At 39.3% G+C, this 15,655-nt stretch overlaps 1 protein-coding gene across 1 annotated transcript; it reads right to left on the minus strand.

Annotated features, from left to right (window-relative positions):
* Positions 1-13,156: 13,156 nt before the first annotated feature.
* On the minus strand, positions 13,157-14,216 carry LOC124247660 (keratin, high-sulfur matrix protein, B2C-like). The gene has a single exon (XM_046677173.1). The coding sequence runs from the start codon at positions 14,118-14,120 to the stop codon at positions 13,764-13,766; it is 357 nt and encodes a 118-aa protein (XP_046533129.1). The 5' UTR covers positions 14,121-14,216; the 3' UTR covers positions 13,157-13,763.
* Positions 14,217-15,655: the final 1,439 nt, after the last annotated feature.

The following is a 15,655-nucleotide window of genomic DNA, read 5'->3' on the forward strand; positions in this document are numbered from 1 at the left end:
AATTTAAATTTAATTTAATTAGTTTTCATAGATTAGCTTCAAGGTCAGTGTACTATGGAGCACACTAGGGGAGGTTTCCAAATTACATCTAAACCACTAAAAGCCTAACAATAAAATCATTTAAATAAATAAACAGATAAAACTTAGTATGATGTTTCAGAATTTAGAGTCGGAAAAATATTAAATTGGTAAACTTTTAGAAATGTCTAACTTTGAAAGTCTTAAAAAATGTATGTATTTTCCCAACCATCTTCAGATAAGATGGCTTGAGCTCTAAAAATAAGTAGAAAATTGCACAACATACAGGGGTCAGAAGCCAAAAGAGATGCAAATCAACAGGATGATTGACCCAAAAGATGCTTGACATTAAACTGCTTTCATTTTAGCCATCTTCTTACTACAATGATTTTTCGGTTTTGGATCTGCCTGCTAGAATTTAGCTTTTTTGTGCACATTGCTTCAATAGATATCTCTTAGTTCAGTCAAACAGTCATGGGCTGAACAAGTTCTGTAAATCAGGCATTACGCAAGAAAGCAACAAATAGGTTCCGGCCCTTGAGGAGCTCATAGAGAAGAAGACACACAGAGAAGTAAACTGGCAAATGACAATACGGGGCTATAATTCGGGTTTTCTAGGTTAAGTGTGGGAGTTTAGAGGTGGGAATCACTGACTGGAAGATTTGAGGAGTACTTCATGAAAAGGGAACATTTGTGTGGGTCTTGAAGGATGAACAGGAGCTTAGCAGGTAGAACGGAGTAGGAAAGGAACTTCAGCAAGAGAAACAAAACGGCATGGTGTGTTCCAGGGATGGCAAAAAAGCGTACATTAGTTAAAGCACAGATTATGGATCTCCTGTGGGGAGCCATTGGAGGAGAAAACTTGTAAAGGTCGGTTAGTGCCACAGTAGGAAGAACCGTACTGGGCTTGGTATCCTACACTTCGGATCTTGAACTCCATCCTGTTGGCAGTGGGCATTAATTAAAAGTTTTTGAACATATATGTGACATGATTGGATTTGTAATTTAGAAAGATGACTGTAGTTTTAGAATGGAGGCTCATCATCATCATCATCATCGTCATCACTTACTCAGTATTTGGTTTTATACTGAGTGCTTTATGTGTGTTATACAATTCTCACCATAAGCTTACGCTGTCTGCAGTGTTACTATCCTTGCCAGTTTATAGATGAGGAACCTCAGGCGTAGAGAGGCTAAGTAGCTAGTAAGTGAGTAAGTGATGGAGCTGGCACTTGAAGCCAAGCAGTCTGGCTGCAGATTCCATGCTCTTAACTACTGTGCCATATTCTATGGGGGTGTTGTGCTGACAAGAGTGAAGATGACCCTCAAGATTAGTTGTGTGTAAGATTGGTGGGAAGGATGAGCTAGCTTATTGAAGGTCTCAAGACCACAAGAGGAGTTGATTTTAGAGCTTATTTTCTTGGCCGAAATACTATTTCGTAGAAAGGAGATAATTTGAATACAGAGGTAATGGTTTTGAAGCTACTTGAGTATTCTACGGGAGTGTGGAGGAGGGCATGATTTCTGTCTTAGAGGGTGTCAGAGTTGGGTGGGAATAGAGAAGAAGGGACATATCTGAGATTTCTCATTACATTATTCAGTTTTCTGGGGACCACTATCTGGGTGGCACATCAGTTTCCACAATAAAACTAATATTATTGTTTTTGAGATAACTAGAACTTCTAAACTTATCTTCCACTAATAGCTAGCATTTATGGAATGTATACCATGTGCCAGACATCATGCTAAGCATTTTATGTACATCTTCCTTATTTCTTATAACTTCTAAGGTCACGACTATTACTATACCCACTTCCCAGATGATGAAACTGAGAGTAAGGATATTAAATAATGATTTTAAGTCATGCCGCTAATAAATGATGGCTCATTTAACAGCGGCACATTACATTTATTAATAAAAATCAGTATTTTTGTGGAATCAGAATTTTTGTGGAATACAATTGTAAATTATGTTCATTCACTTTTTCATTTATTAATTCATTTAGCAAAATGCTTAGCACCATGTTAGCTGCTAAGCATATACCTAAACAGGCCAATAAGGTCCTTGTCGTCAAGGTGTTCATTCTAGTGGGGGAGACAGACAATAAAAATATAAACAAATGAGTACACAAAAACTTCAGACAGTGACGAGTGCCAGAAAAAACTAAAACAGAGCAACGTGACAGAGAGCGATCGGGAGGCAGTGCAGGGAGCGTGCCTGCTTTGGTTAGGATGGTCAGGAACAGTCTTTGCCAGGTGGGAGGAGCATAGAGAAAGAGAAGGGGGGAGGTAAGAGATGAGGTCAAGGAGGTAGGCAGGTGTTAGGCCATGTAGGATTTTGTGGATTGTTCTACAGAGTTTAGATTTTATTCTAAGGCCACTGAGAATCCTCTAGATGATTTACAGCAGGGAGTGTTAAGATGTGAGTTATGTTCTATGGAAAATAAACTGCAGCAGGGCCAACGTGGAAACAGTCAGAACAAGTAAGTGGGCCAGGTGAGTGTGAACAGTGGTGTCGGTGGTTGATGAACCAGTAAGAGATGGTAGAGTTTGGGAGACATTTCTGAATGTAGAGATGGTAAGTTGTGCTGATCAAGAGGGTCTGTGGAGAGGGAGGCCAAGGATCATGTTTAGGTCTCAGGTTTACACATAAATCTGAGCTGAAAAGCTGTTGTCTGGGGTGGTAGGGAAGGGGGGTCAATGATGAGTTCAGTGTGGGACCTGTAGAGAGCGAGCAGACTAAAGACGAGGAGAGGGAGGGGAGCAGGAGGTGAAGATGTGGGAAGCTCCAACATACGGATGGAAAATGTGTTTGCTACTCAGTTCCTGGACGGAGATAAAAGATCACTTTTATGTGTGTTAGTCACAGCTTTTGTAAGCCTCTGTGTGCCTTACCGACATCCTTCTCCCATCAACTCTGTGGATTTCTGGATTGCTGTCGAGAAAACTCTCCCATGATTGCACTTCCCGAGTCAGCAGGGATGTCAGTGTTGGGAGGTTTCACATTTCACAGCAGCTCAATTTTCTTTAAGCCTCATGGAGTGCTTCATCCATTCACAAAAGGAGGATATAGGAGACTTTTCAGTTGGTCATCCTAATAAAAATTCCTGTGAGTAAAAACATTTGGTATTTCCTGAATTGCATGATCTTCTAAATTTCTGGTGAACTCCTTTAGATTGGAAGAAAGAATGGCTGGTATCAGGACTGCCCTTGACATCAATCCTCTCATTGCAGAATGTCCACTTCGCTCTGTCCTGAGCAGGCAGACAACAGATGCTGGGTTTGAGTTAAACGGCAGTCTTTAGGAGCCCTTTCCAGTTGCATCGCATTTCTCCAGGGTGGGGTTATATTCAAGACTGATATAACTCCTGCCAGTTTATTAGCCTGCACTGAAAATTATTCTTAAATTGGATTTCTTTCAAATGGAAGTAATGTTGTTTTGCCACTTGAGGACAACTGATATTGGCTATAATTGTGTAGGTGTATATGTCCTAAACAGGACGACTCTTCTGCCCTGTCTCATGTGGACATGTACGTCCCCATGAGAATGTATGTTGCCATTGCAACATGTCAGAGTGGATCTCACAGCAGCAGTCACATGGCACATGCAAGGTTAGCCCAACTTCTGCTGGTTGGAGTGTTGCCTATTTTTCTTGGGGATCCTAGGCTTTCGGTTTAATTTTCATGAATTATTGTAGGTCATAGACTATGCAGATAGTAACAGAGAATTATTCCCAGTTAAGTAAGGTATGTGTTAACTATGATTAACCTGGTTGCGAAAATGGATGTTCCAGGGCCAGGTACTGGGAAAATAAAATTTTCAGCTATTTGCTATGTGAAATATAATGTTGAGATATTTAAACTTATAATTATTCTATACTAAACCTTGGGGTTTTTTTTCCCTAGAATTATTTGCTAATGATAGTCGTATCTTATAATTTTATTTTCAGTCAGAGAGGTTTTTGTCCATTGACTAGACAAATCTGATTACTAGATTGAATTAAATAACCACTGATTTTCCAAAGAGCTCCTGTAGCACTTGAGTTTTTTAAAATTAAAATAATTAATGTTTAAGTATTTAAATATTAGCTGAAATTATGATTTTAAAATATATTTTGGTTTGTTAGCTTAGTTTACTAAATATACAACTGGTTAGATAATATCAGCAAACACATATAGAATTTACCACGTAACACATACAGTTCTAATTGCTTTCCATATATTTTGTCATTTAATTCTTACAACAATCCTAGGAGGTTGGTGGTAAACTTATCCTCTGTTTTATGGTTAAGGGCAACTGAGGCACGAAGAAGTTAAATAAGTTGCCTAACATCAGTAGGTGGTAAATAGTGGAGTTGGGATCTGAACCAAGGCAGCCTGTCTCCAAAGTCTGTATTCTTAATCACTGTACATGAATCCATAATCTCTCCATTATTGTTGTATTTTGAAGAGAAAATATATAATTTACTTCATTTCAATCAATCTTTGTTGAGTACCTGCTATTTGCCTTGCATTGGGCTAGGAGATGTGGGGCATTCAAGGATAAGTAGGATGCAGGTGTACGCTCGAGTATTTCAGATTCTGCTGGGGTTCTGCGGACACACAGGACTTGAATACAAGGCAGAAGAGCAGAAAGGTCATTCCAGCTGCAGTGAACAGCAGCAATTAATGCACAGACGTGAAAAAGAACAAATTGTCACTAGGAAGCAGTGATTGGTGAACTGTATCTAGAAAACCATCATGTGAGGTAAAATCTAGACATAGAGAGTCTTGACTCCAAGAATGAAAAGTTAGACATAATTAAGTAGACTGTCAAGAACCACTGGTGTATGTTTTTCTAAAGCAGGGAAGTTACTTCATTAATCCCCTCATTCGTAAAGGATGACCAATGTTCTATTACATTGATAGGATATTTCAGGAATAAATTAAACAATGCATTAAAGAAGTTTGACACAGTGTCTGGAACACAGTAAGTGCACAAATGGTTCCAACTGGTTTGGTAGTTATTATTAAATAAGCTGAAGGAAGTTGGAGCTCTTTTTCCATCATTTGTTGGGTTCTTTCTATCCAGCAATGGAGTAAGTCTAGAGTATAGCTTCCCAGCCTCTCATGTCTGGAAAGTCTTCTGCCTGTTCAGAGTCTTCACTGTAACTTTTGTAACCAATAAGGGTCCCATCTCCACAAAGGAAGGATGAGTGGCCCTCAGCCTTGCTTTGCTGGGACGCTGTGAGATTATTAGGAAGCAGTGTCTGCTTATCAAGTACCTTCTGCCCTGCTGCATTTCTGTGGAGGCAGTCATCACAAATCCCCAGTAAGATATACTACACAGAGGGGACTGAAACAAGTCTCTGTCAGTGTCAGTATTGCATTCTCCCCATTTTGTGTTTCTCATTAGTATCTGTGAATTATATGGAATGATGAAACTCACATTTAAATCCAGTTAGAAATTTTAGCTGGAGAATCAGATGTCAGCTTGTAACTATAGGTTGGTCAGTGTTCCTCAGTGGAAATTTGGGTTCTTGGTCAGTTGGGAAGAAGTATATAAAGAAAGAAAAGAACAGAAAGGCAGAAGCATGACTTGAGGAAAAAATTTCCACAAATTGGTGTTTTGATTTTTAAGAGTACAGATGAGTTGGATAAAGAAGGGCCAACCACCCAAATGGAGTAAAATATAACTCTGGGTAGTCCTCTTCCTAGTTTTCTCAGCTTTTCCCCCACACTTGAATGTTGAGTATTATTATCCTCCCAAACTCAACAGGAGTTTCTGCTCCTAAAGATGTACAATTGAATAGTCAAGAGGAAGAGAAAAAAAAATGATTAAGAATCTACTATGTGCCAGGCATCTTACTATTGATAAACTTATTTGATATTCATCGGGATACTGTGAAATTTTAGAACACTCATTTGATACGATAAAAACTGAACTTCTGAGAACCTACAAGATTTGATTAAGGTCACAGTGAGTCAGTGGGTAGATTTTGGAGTATCAACTCAGGTCTGATTCCTCTTCCCATCCCACTCTCTGTCCTTCTCTACAGTTCAAAACCATCTTTAGCGTGGTCAACATGTACAAACTAGACTCAAATACGACATAAAAAGTTATTCGTTTGGCTTAGTACATGTTAACACACAAAACAAGTGTTCAGTATTACTTCCAGCCCCAGCTCTTGGTTCACTCTATTTGTATTACCAAACTTTTTGTGGTTTTCTTTCATTTCATTTTTGTCTCTTCTGTTCAATAAAACAGTAAGTGTTGGGGTGAAGTTTCAAAACACCAACCTCAGAATTTCCTGAATTCTATCTTTAGGATTTGATTGTCTTGTGTCCACACCCCATCTCTCCAGTGAAAAACCATGAATTCCTTCTCCTTTGAGCTCTTCGTAGATATTACTCTATACCCCTGTCATTTTTGATTCTTCTCAAGCTTCCTCACGCTTCCTGACCTTCACTCTGAAAATCCTGAGTTCTTCCCTTTCTTAATCCCACAATGTTATCAACCCACTAAGGGCCTTTTTTCCAGCTGTATAGGCCTCGTAATTTTTACTGTCTTATAGATAATATTATATTACTTTACTCTGGCCACATTCAGACCAAGATTCCTCTGATCCTGTTGGTTTGTCTCATCCGCTTAAAATAAATACTACATTAACAATCGAGAAACCAAAGGTCTTGAAGTTTTCTATTTTAAATATTAGCCTATTAAAAGCCAGACGTTTTTATTGTAGGGTCATGTAGTATATCAACCCCATTTCTCTGTCTCATATTTGTAATACGGGAACAAAGAAGAGAAAAAAAGAGTGTGCTTGGAAATGGATAGCCCCAATATGAACCAATACTTGGTGCTTTGGATAATTCTCTCTCAACCTCAAAAAGCAATTTTCCTTAAGCGTCAGATCCCAGCCTTACCCAAGGCTTTCATGTGTCAGTTGCCGTGATGATTCAACATTTTCTCCTTTAAAGTTTCTCAAAATGCCTTTGCATCCTTGAGCTTTTAAAACTAATTTTGCCTGTGGCATTTAGTAGAGTAATCATGATGGAAAGCAGGTTTCTAAGTCAGACTTACGGTTTGGGGGATGTCAGTATTTAACAAAGGTCCACCTGCTGTGAGATCTCCTTGGCACAGCCCACTTTATATGGAAAAGTTTTTACTAAACATGGTAGCACTTACTGAACTACAGAGCTAAATGGTGCTGAGTAATCTTTCTAGTTCCTCAGCCAGATCCTGTCAGGCCTAAAAGGGTGTAATTCTCTGGCTGCCACTTCCAAAGCTCGGAGACTCATTTTTTCCATAATCAGCTACTGTGATTAACCAAAGGGAGTAAGTGAAAAGTCTGAACAAATGGTTTACCAAATAATCTGAATTTTTAAAGGCAAACAGAGTATAACAGGGTGTACTAGGAGACAAGAACTACACCCATAATTTGAATTGAGTGAATTTTATACAAAGAATTTTTAACTAAGTTGTTAGCTAGGCAACTAAAAGGGTAAAAAGGAGGCCCTGGGATATTACAAATGCAGGAACTGCAGAAAGCCCCAGGAGTCATAGTTTCTTTAAAGGGAAGAAGGAAAGAATTAAAACTTAGACATTTAGAGAGGGAGTTGCCCTGCTGAGCTGAAACTCAGACGTCTCCGGAGAACTGGCTGGTGCTGGTGCCTCCAGGGGGTGGGGGTGGGAGTGGTGCAATGAAGCTGGTTGTACAAGTGTTGAGAAAACCACAGACTGACTTTAGGTGCTGCTATAGAAAGCATCGTAGCTGCTGGAGTGAAGAAGTGTTACTGGAGTGATAATCCTGAGAACTGCTGGCATACAGAAAGTCCCAATGAAGCAGAAGGAAGCAAAAAGGAAGCAACAAGTCACTTCCTCCTCTTCCAGCCTTGTAGTTTTCCTCTGTCACCCCCTAATAGCAAAGCCTAACATAGAGCAGCTGGCAAAGCCATAATGTGGTTTGCGGAGCACCATCACAGCATCAAAAAGAGCATGGAAGGGAGGGCGTGAAGCTGAGAGACAGTAACTTAACAACTGGCAAAAGAGGAACTTATTCTGAAGTCTACAGCTTCTAAAATAGCCATCTTTAAATCAGCTGAACCTCCCCATACCACTCTGAACTTCCGGTTCCATCATTTCATTGTTTCTTCATGAGTTTTGGAGTCAGCATTAGATTCATATTTCAGTTTTTGCTTATGAGCTGTGTGAATACAAGCAAGATGTTTAACTTCATTCACTTATTTATTTATTTAATAAAAACCACTTTATTAAGATATGATTGACATACAAAAAGCTGTACATATTTAATATATATATAATTTAATGAGTTTGGAGGTAAGTATACATTCATGAAACCATTACCATAATCCATGCCATAAACATATCCATTACTTCAAAAGTTTCCTCCTGTCCTCTTTTTTGCTGTGATTAGAACACTTAATATCTATCCTTTTAGCGAGTTTTTAAGTGCTGTTAACGATAGACACTGTGGTATACAATAGATCTTAAAGGCTTATTTATCTTCCATAACTGAAACTTTGCACCCTTTGACCATCACCTCCCCATTTCCCTCACCCTCCAGCCCCTGGTAACCACCATTCTGCTCTCTGCTTCTCTGAGTTTGACTATTTTAGATTCTTCATATAAGTGGGATTATGTAGTATTTATTCTTCTGTGTCTGGCTTATTTAACTTAGCATGATATCCTCCAACTTGTCCATGTTGTTGCAAATGACATGATTTCCTCTTTTTTAAGGTTGAATAATATTCCATTGTATGCAAATGATACATTTTCTTTATCCATCATCCATTGATGGACATTTAGATTGCTTCCATATTTTGGATATTGTGAATAATGTTGCAATGAATATGGGAATGCAGGTATGTCTTTGAGATATTCAATTCATTTTACCTCTTTTAGACTCAATTTACGCATCTACAAAACCAAGATAATATCTATTTCTTGGGACTGATATAAGTATTAAGTGAAATTAGGTTCATGTGAAGTTTACTTAGCGTGAGTACATCATATGACACTAAACAAGGGAAGGAGAAAAGAGAAGAAAAATAAGCAAGGAAGAAAATATACATAGTTTCTATAATCCTGGTTTCTGTAATTGGTTGAAGGCTACAGCTGACATTTATAATGCTCTTCTTCCACTCCCCATTTCAGGTTTTCTTTACCCTCAGCCAGGACCTCAACTTGTTTGGGTTCTTTACCTGGTAGGGGTTATTTTAATCTTCATTCCTGAAAGGGCTGAATGCACAGTGGTCCTGTCTTTTTCAGGTTATCAGTAAATGGTTAAAGTGGTGCACTCAAATATATTAGATGTTGACTTCAAAAATCAAAAAAAGCCCACTTAGAGTTGTGCTTTTTCAGCTGAAGATAATTCAAGGAGCAGCAACTTTTCTTTTACTTGGAAAGGAGATCTCAACATGTTCTAGACAGTTTGACTCCCAGGAACTTCACTGAGGTGGTGAACTCCTCAGTTTTTGTGGGTTTTACCTCCTACCCTGGAGTTCACATAGGTTTTACTACACCATCTAGAGTACTTGCTGCTTCCTGCTCATCAGAAGCAATTACATGATGTCATCAATGCAGTGGACTGATAGGATGTTGGGTGGAATGTCAAGATGATGAAGATCTCTCCCGAGGATATTATGACAGAAAGCAGGAGAGTTGACATAGCCCTGAAGCAATACTTGGAAAGTCACTGTTAGTCATACTAGGAAAAATAAAACTGCCTTTGATGGTCCTTACAAACTGATCTGGAGGAAAAGGCATTTTTCATGTCACAAGCTGCATATCAGGGGCCAGAGGCTATATTGATTTTCTCCATTTAAAAATACTCTATCTGGAACATCAGCTCCAATTGGGGCCACTACCTAAATTAGTTTAAAATAATGAATAATTATTCTGTTATTCTCTAAGATTTGTTCACTTTTCCCACCGGTCAAACAAGTGAGTAAGTGGGGAGATGGTGTGTATCACCACCCTGGCTTTATTCAAGTCTCTGATAATGGCACTCATCTTCAAAACTCCCTCATAGATACAGCATCATTTTTGGTTTACTACCCTTGTCATGAGGGGAACTTCCAGGGGCTTTTACTTGGCCCTTCCTCCCATACGAGCTTTATTTCTCAAGCCAGAGTGCTAGTGTGAGGATTCTGCCAATTGTCAAGCATGATTACTCCAATTATACATTCACAAATCGGGGAATTGATCTCTGGACCTACTGGGGCCACTGTGCTTAAAATGTGAGCTAAAACTCCGACTGTTCCCTGGCCACCATAAGCCACCACTTTCACTGGTGGACCAAAGTGACATTTTGAGTCTCTAGGAATTGATGTCAATTCAGTGTCTAATAATCCTTGTGGTAGGCATCATTTTGGCCCCCATGACCTCTGAACCCACGTGTCACACCCATGAGTATGTTACATTACAGAACAAAAGGGACTTTGCAGATGTAATTAAGGATACTAATTAGTTGACTTTAAATATAGAGAGTATCCTGGATTATCCAGGTGGGCTGAGAGACAATAACTTAGCAACTGGCACAGAGGAACATATTCTGAAGCCTAAAATAGCTGTCTTTAAATCTGCTGAAACTCCCCACACTTTTCCTTACATCTAGTTCCTTAATTTCCTTCTCTATGAGTTTTGGAGTTAGACAGAATTGGGTTCAGATTTTATTTTACTTTTTATGAGAATATGTGACTTGAGCAAGCTGTTTAGCTCCATTTAGACTTGCTTTCCTCATCTGCAAGCCAGGATAACAATATGTATTTCACAGGGTTGATGTAAGTATTAAATGAAATAAAGTTCACGTGAAGCATATTTAGCACGTGGCGCAGCATACGGCACTAAACAAGGTCATGTTGGCTCCCGTCTTTCTCCATCATGTATGTCTTCCCCATTGTTCTTCCTCCTTTTCTTTTCTGCCTCTTGTCCCCAGTCTTTTTCATCGTGTCTTCTTTTGTCTATTCTCCTCTGTCTTTTTTTTTTCTCTTCCTTTTCATTTTCTCCATCTTTACTACCTTAATCCACGCCCCCCCCACATATTTTTTCTTATCCCTTTTGTTATCCGTCTACTCATAATATGGTCAATGAACCTCAATAAAAAATGCTCCCCACTTTTGCTTTAGAATTTATAACTGATGTCCTTTTGCCATCACTAAACTGTTCATGCATCTCAAATCCTCTGAGGTGTCATATATAGGAAGTTATCATCTCGAGAGCTTAGTGCAGTCTATTGCATAATGTAGCAGTTAGGAATGTCTAGGTTTCCAGTTTTGGAAAAACCAACAAATATTGACTTGATCAAAGGGCTTATTCTTCTCACAGATAGGCAGCTGCTAGCATTGGTTCAGAGGCTCCACTATATCAGGATCAGCATCTCTCCCATTCTCTTGTGATTTTGTATCCCCAAGATCATACTATGTTTAAAGTAAGAAGAGTCAGGGTGAAGAGGAAGTGGGGGCACCAGCAACTCATGTCCCTTTTATCAACAAAGGGATGCTTTCTCAGAAGCCCATAGCTGGCTTCTGTTTAGATTTCATTGGCCTGTCCTGTCTCTCTATTTCTGCAACTTTATTTTTTTAATTCATCAGCTTGTATTTTGGTGTTGGACTACAGACTTCTGCAGGACACAGTAGGCAGGACTCTTTGGTATCTTTGGTATTGTCTCCATCCTTTTGCCTTTTTCCGAATGTCATATAGTTGGAATCAGATAGTGTGCAGCCTTTTCAGATTGGCTTCTTTCTTTTAGCAGATGCACTTAAGATTCTTCTATGTCTTTCTGTGGCTTGATAAATCATTTCTTTTTATCACAGAATAGTATTCCCTTGTAAGGATGTAATACAGTTTGTTTATCCATTCGCCTATTGAAGGACATCTTGATTGCTTCCAATTTTTGGCGATTACAAATAAAGCTGCTATAAGTATTCACATGCAGGTTTTTGTGTGGACATAAATTTTCAGCTTATTTGGGAAAATACTCAGGAACATAATTGCTGGGTTGTATGGCAAGCCTGTGTTTAGCTTTATAAGAAATGGCTCAACTGTCTTCCAAAGTGGCTGTACCATTTTGCTTTCCCACCAGCAATGAGTGAGAGTTCCTATTGCTCCACCAGCATTTCACCAGTATTTGGTGGTGGTGTTGCTTTGAATTCTAGCCATTTTAATAGACATGCAGATTGGGCTCATTTTTACTTGCTCTTCTCCTTCCATTTACAGTGATCTTCAAGGCCCACTTCAAAGATTACCTCCCTTGTGAAGCCTTCCCTGATGCCATCTCCAGCATAGCCCCTTCTGGTCCTGAAGTGATTCCTTCTGTTGTGAAATCCTGTTACTGTCCCTTCTGTCTTCTTCTTGCAGTCCACATAACCACGATGTTACTTTCCACAGCAGTGGCCATCCAGAGCACCTGCATAATTTCTGAGAGTTCCTGAGGCATTACTTTCTTATGATTCCCTCTACTCTGCCAGGCTCCTCGGCAGTCTCCATCTTCCCCTGAACCAACCCTGACATGAAACTCAGCTCCTTCACTAGTTTTCACATGAAAGTTGACCCACCCCAAGGATTGTGTGAATTTGGTAACAATGGGGAGGGATGATGGAGTACTATTCATGACTTCTTGACTAGATCTCTCCTCTCTTCTTTATTTTCTTCACTCCCTTTCTGAAGTAAAAAATATTCCTCTCTTTGTCTCACGTGTAATTGTTTCATATCCTTCTCTTAGACTCTTGGGGTTACCAACACGCATGTTTCATGTGATGCACTTATTGAAAGTTAGACTATCAAGGCATCTTGGTCATGAAAGCATCCATCCCTAAGCTACAGCATGGTTTCTTCTATCAACTGCTAAGAGAATACAATTTATCTCATTGCATTGTATGTAACTATTTTCCCACACATAGTTTTCTTTCTGGATGGTAAAGTCCTCAAGGATAAGAATTAATTCTTCGTCTTTCTGATCTCCAAGTTTCTTGCTTTAGAAGTGGTGTCAATAAATTTTTTTGAATGAATGAATGGATATACTATATATGACTTCAGTCTCTTTTAAAAAGAAACAAATGCATTTCTTTCAAGTAGGCATTGTTGAATTATAAACAATTAACCCATTTTATGTACAAGTGAAAACACAAACCATGATTTCTTTGCCTAGTGTATAATATTTATTAAGAAATGACAGAAGACGCTGTATCACAGATATAATTGAAATAGCCAACAGGCAAGATCATTATGATAAAAAAAAAGGATGGAATCAGATGTTGAAATATGGGAAAGTCTAGCCTACTTCTTAAAAGTTGAATGTTGGGTGAAGAGCTTCAGTTTTCTCTGGTGACATCTGAGGAAAGTTGCTTGATTATACTCCGGTGCCTTTGAAGTTGAAAAAATTTTTAGGGAAACAGAAGCTAAAAATAGATCATAAAGTAGGGAAAAATTAGACTTGTGGACAGTTCTCAAGCATAAATTCCACAATATGACAGTAATTTTCAATCCTGCAGGAAAATCAGAAATAGTATATTCAAAGTAATTTGATGATCAGGAGGTGGGTTCCAGCATTTCTGTGTCCTCAGTGGAGAGTCAGGCTATTCATTGTAGAATGGAATCAGATAGAACTCACATACCTGGTAGCCCTGAGAACAAAAATCCAAATGGAAGTCTAAGAACTTGTTAGTGGTCCAGGGGTGGGTTGAGGATATTAAGTGTTCAGAGATACTGTGTCCTGGGCAATTGAAAATCAGCAGCCTGGCTTTTAGCAGGTGGGCACACAGCAGGTGGGCTGGCAGCAGCAGGCTGGGCGGCAGCAGGACTGTCCACAGTAGGATGGGCGGCAGCAGGAGGCCTGGGCATGGTGCAGCTGGCAGCAGGATGGGGGGGTGCAGCTCACCACGCAGCAGGGAGGCAGGGAGGTGCCCTCCACACGGCTGTCAGGGCGGCACCACCTGGTGCGGGAGCTCACAGCTCCGTAGCCGCCCTCTTGGCCACCACTGATGCCACCGCCGATGCCACAGCTGGTCTGGCAGAAGCTTGGCCGGCAGCAACTGGAGTCACAGGTTCCAGCAGTGGAGCAGCTGGGAAATCCACAGAAGCTGGTGGAGCAGCAGGCCATGGTGTCAGGAGTTGGGTTGAGAGCAGTGTTGGGTTGGAGTTTTGGTGGTGACTTCTATGTCGGGCCTTTTATATATCTGAGCCAGCGCTGTTTATAAAATTCTTAACATATTTTCTTTGTTTTTGTTTAAATTTGTTCCTCAGTGGTCCTATGATTGGCTTATGTTAAAATACTTATGACGTATTATGAGCGGCAGTTTAGAAATTACTTCATTTTATAGTTTCATTTGGACTCCTCATATTGGTCCTTTGCTCTTTGGAATATGTTTGTGGTTTCCCATGTTCAAAGAGCCCTCCCGTTTTAGTCCACGTCAACCCCCTTGATTTTCAGAGGAGGCTGTTCCACGTGACACTCTGTCCAGATCACTAAGGCTAAGAGTAATTGTGCTCCTGTTTTTAACGATTACTTTTTCCTTCTGGATATTTAGACTGAATTCTCTTGAATATAGACATCAGGACATCCACTGAATTGAAAGGGTATCTTTGGTCATGCATAATTAAAAGCTTCCAACTCATTTACTCCAACATCAAATCAAATTACCATTATAGTTCCTTTGATTTCAACCAATTTGAAATGTGTAAATATTGTTCATATTCCAGGCCAGGAATCTTTTCTTTTGAACCAAATAACATAGCATATATTAAAGTATCTAGCAGAGTGCTTAGCTCCTGGAAGAACCTTAATAAATGTTTACTGAATCTAATTTTGAATGGGTGGAGTAAAGGGGTGATTCATGGAAGCCCGTACCACTTATAAATGATTAAATGGAACTTTCAAGCTGTGGTACCTTTCTTGAAGGAAACCTTGTTATTATCAAAAGAGACGAGGAAATGCTGAAATTTTTCTTCTACATTTAGTAGTTGAACCGAGGCTCAGGAAAAAACATCTGGGAGTCACGACATTTTGAAGACGGCACCGCCATCCATTTTATTCTCCTCTGAAATGCATCATCTTGCGTGTGATCTATCCTTGCTGCCAATGAAATGATAGGGGTAAGTGCTGGGAGCTTGTAAATAACTCGGAAAATGTTTTTCTTAAAGTGTCCTGTTGTATTTTGTCTGTTGTACTCAAACGCTTAACGAAGAATTGAAAAATTAAATGATAAAGGTATTTTTGTTCTAGTTTTGTGTTAACTTCTTAAGAGAATATCTTTGCCAAGTGCAAAATATATAGTTGTTTCAAATTTCTAATGCATGTGTCTGACAAATGGTGATGGTGGGGCTCACTGGGTACCTCCTTAGCTAGTTGTTCTGCTCTCATCTAGGCCAGAGAGATATTCTACATACTTACAGTAAACAGGGGTGAGTGTTGGGAGTTGAAACCTAGAGAGCATTTTGGGGATCAGTGGGAGGAATATAATAGGCTAAGGCATAGAAATTAAACCGAAATGCTCTTGGAAAGTAGAAAATATCTAAGAAAGACTCTATGGTAGATATTTTAAAATTTATTTAGTAGGTAATACAATTTCCTTAGATATTGGCATGCATAAAGGAGAACATCTAATATATTAAATGAAAGGAGATTAAAAATAGTAG

Source organism: Equus quagga, chromosome 11 (assembly GCF_021613505.1).
Source record: "Equus quagga isolate Etosha38 chromosome 11, UCLA_HA_Equagga_1.0, whole genome shotgun sequence".
NCBI classification, from domain to species: domain Eukaryota; kingdom Metazoa; phylum Chordata; class Mammalia; order Perissodactyla; family Equidae; genus Equus; species Equus quagga.

Excerpts from the sequence above, each read along its gene's own strand:
- LOC124247660 (XM_046677173.1), bottom strand. The coding sequence starts at position 14,120 with ATGGCCTGCTGCTCCACCAGCTTCTGTGGATTTCCCAGCTGCTCCACT.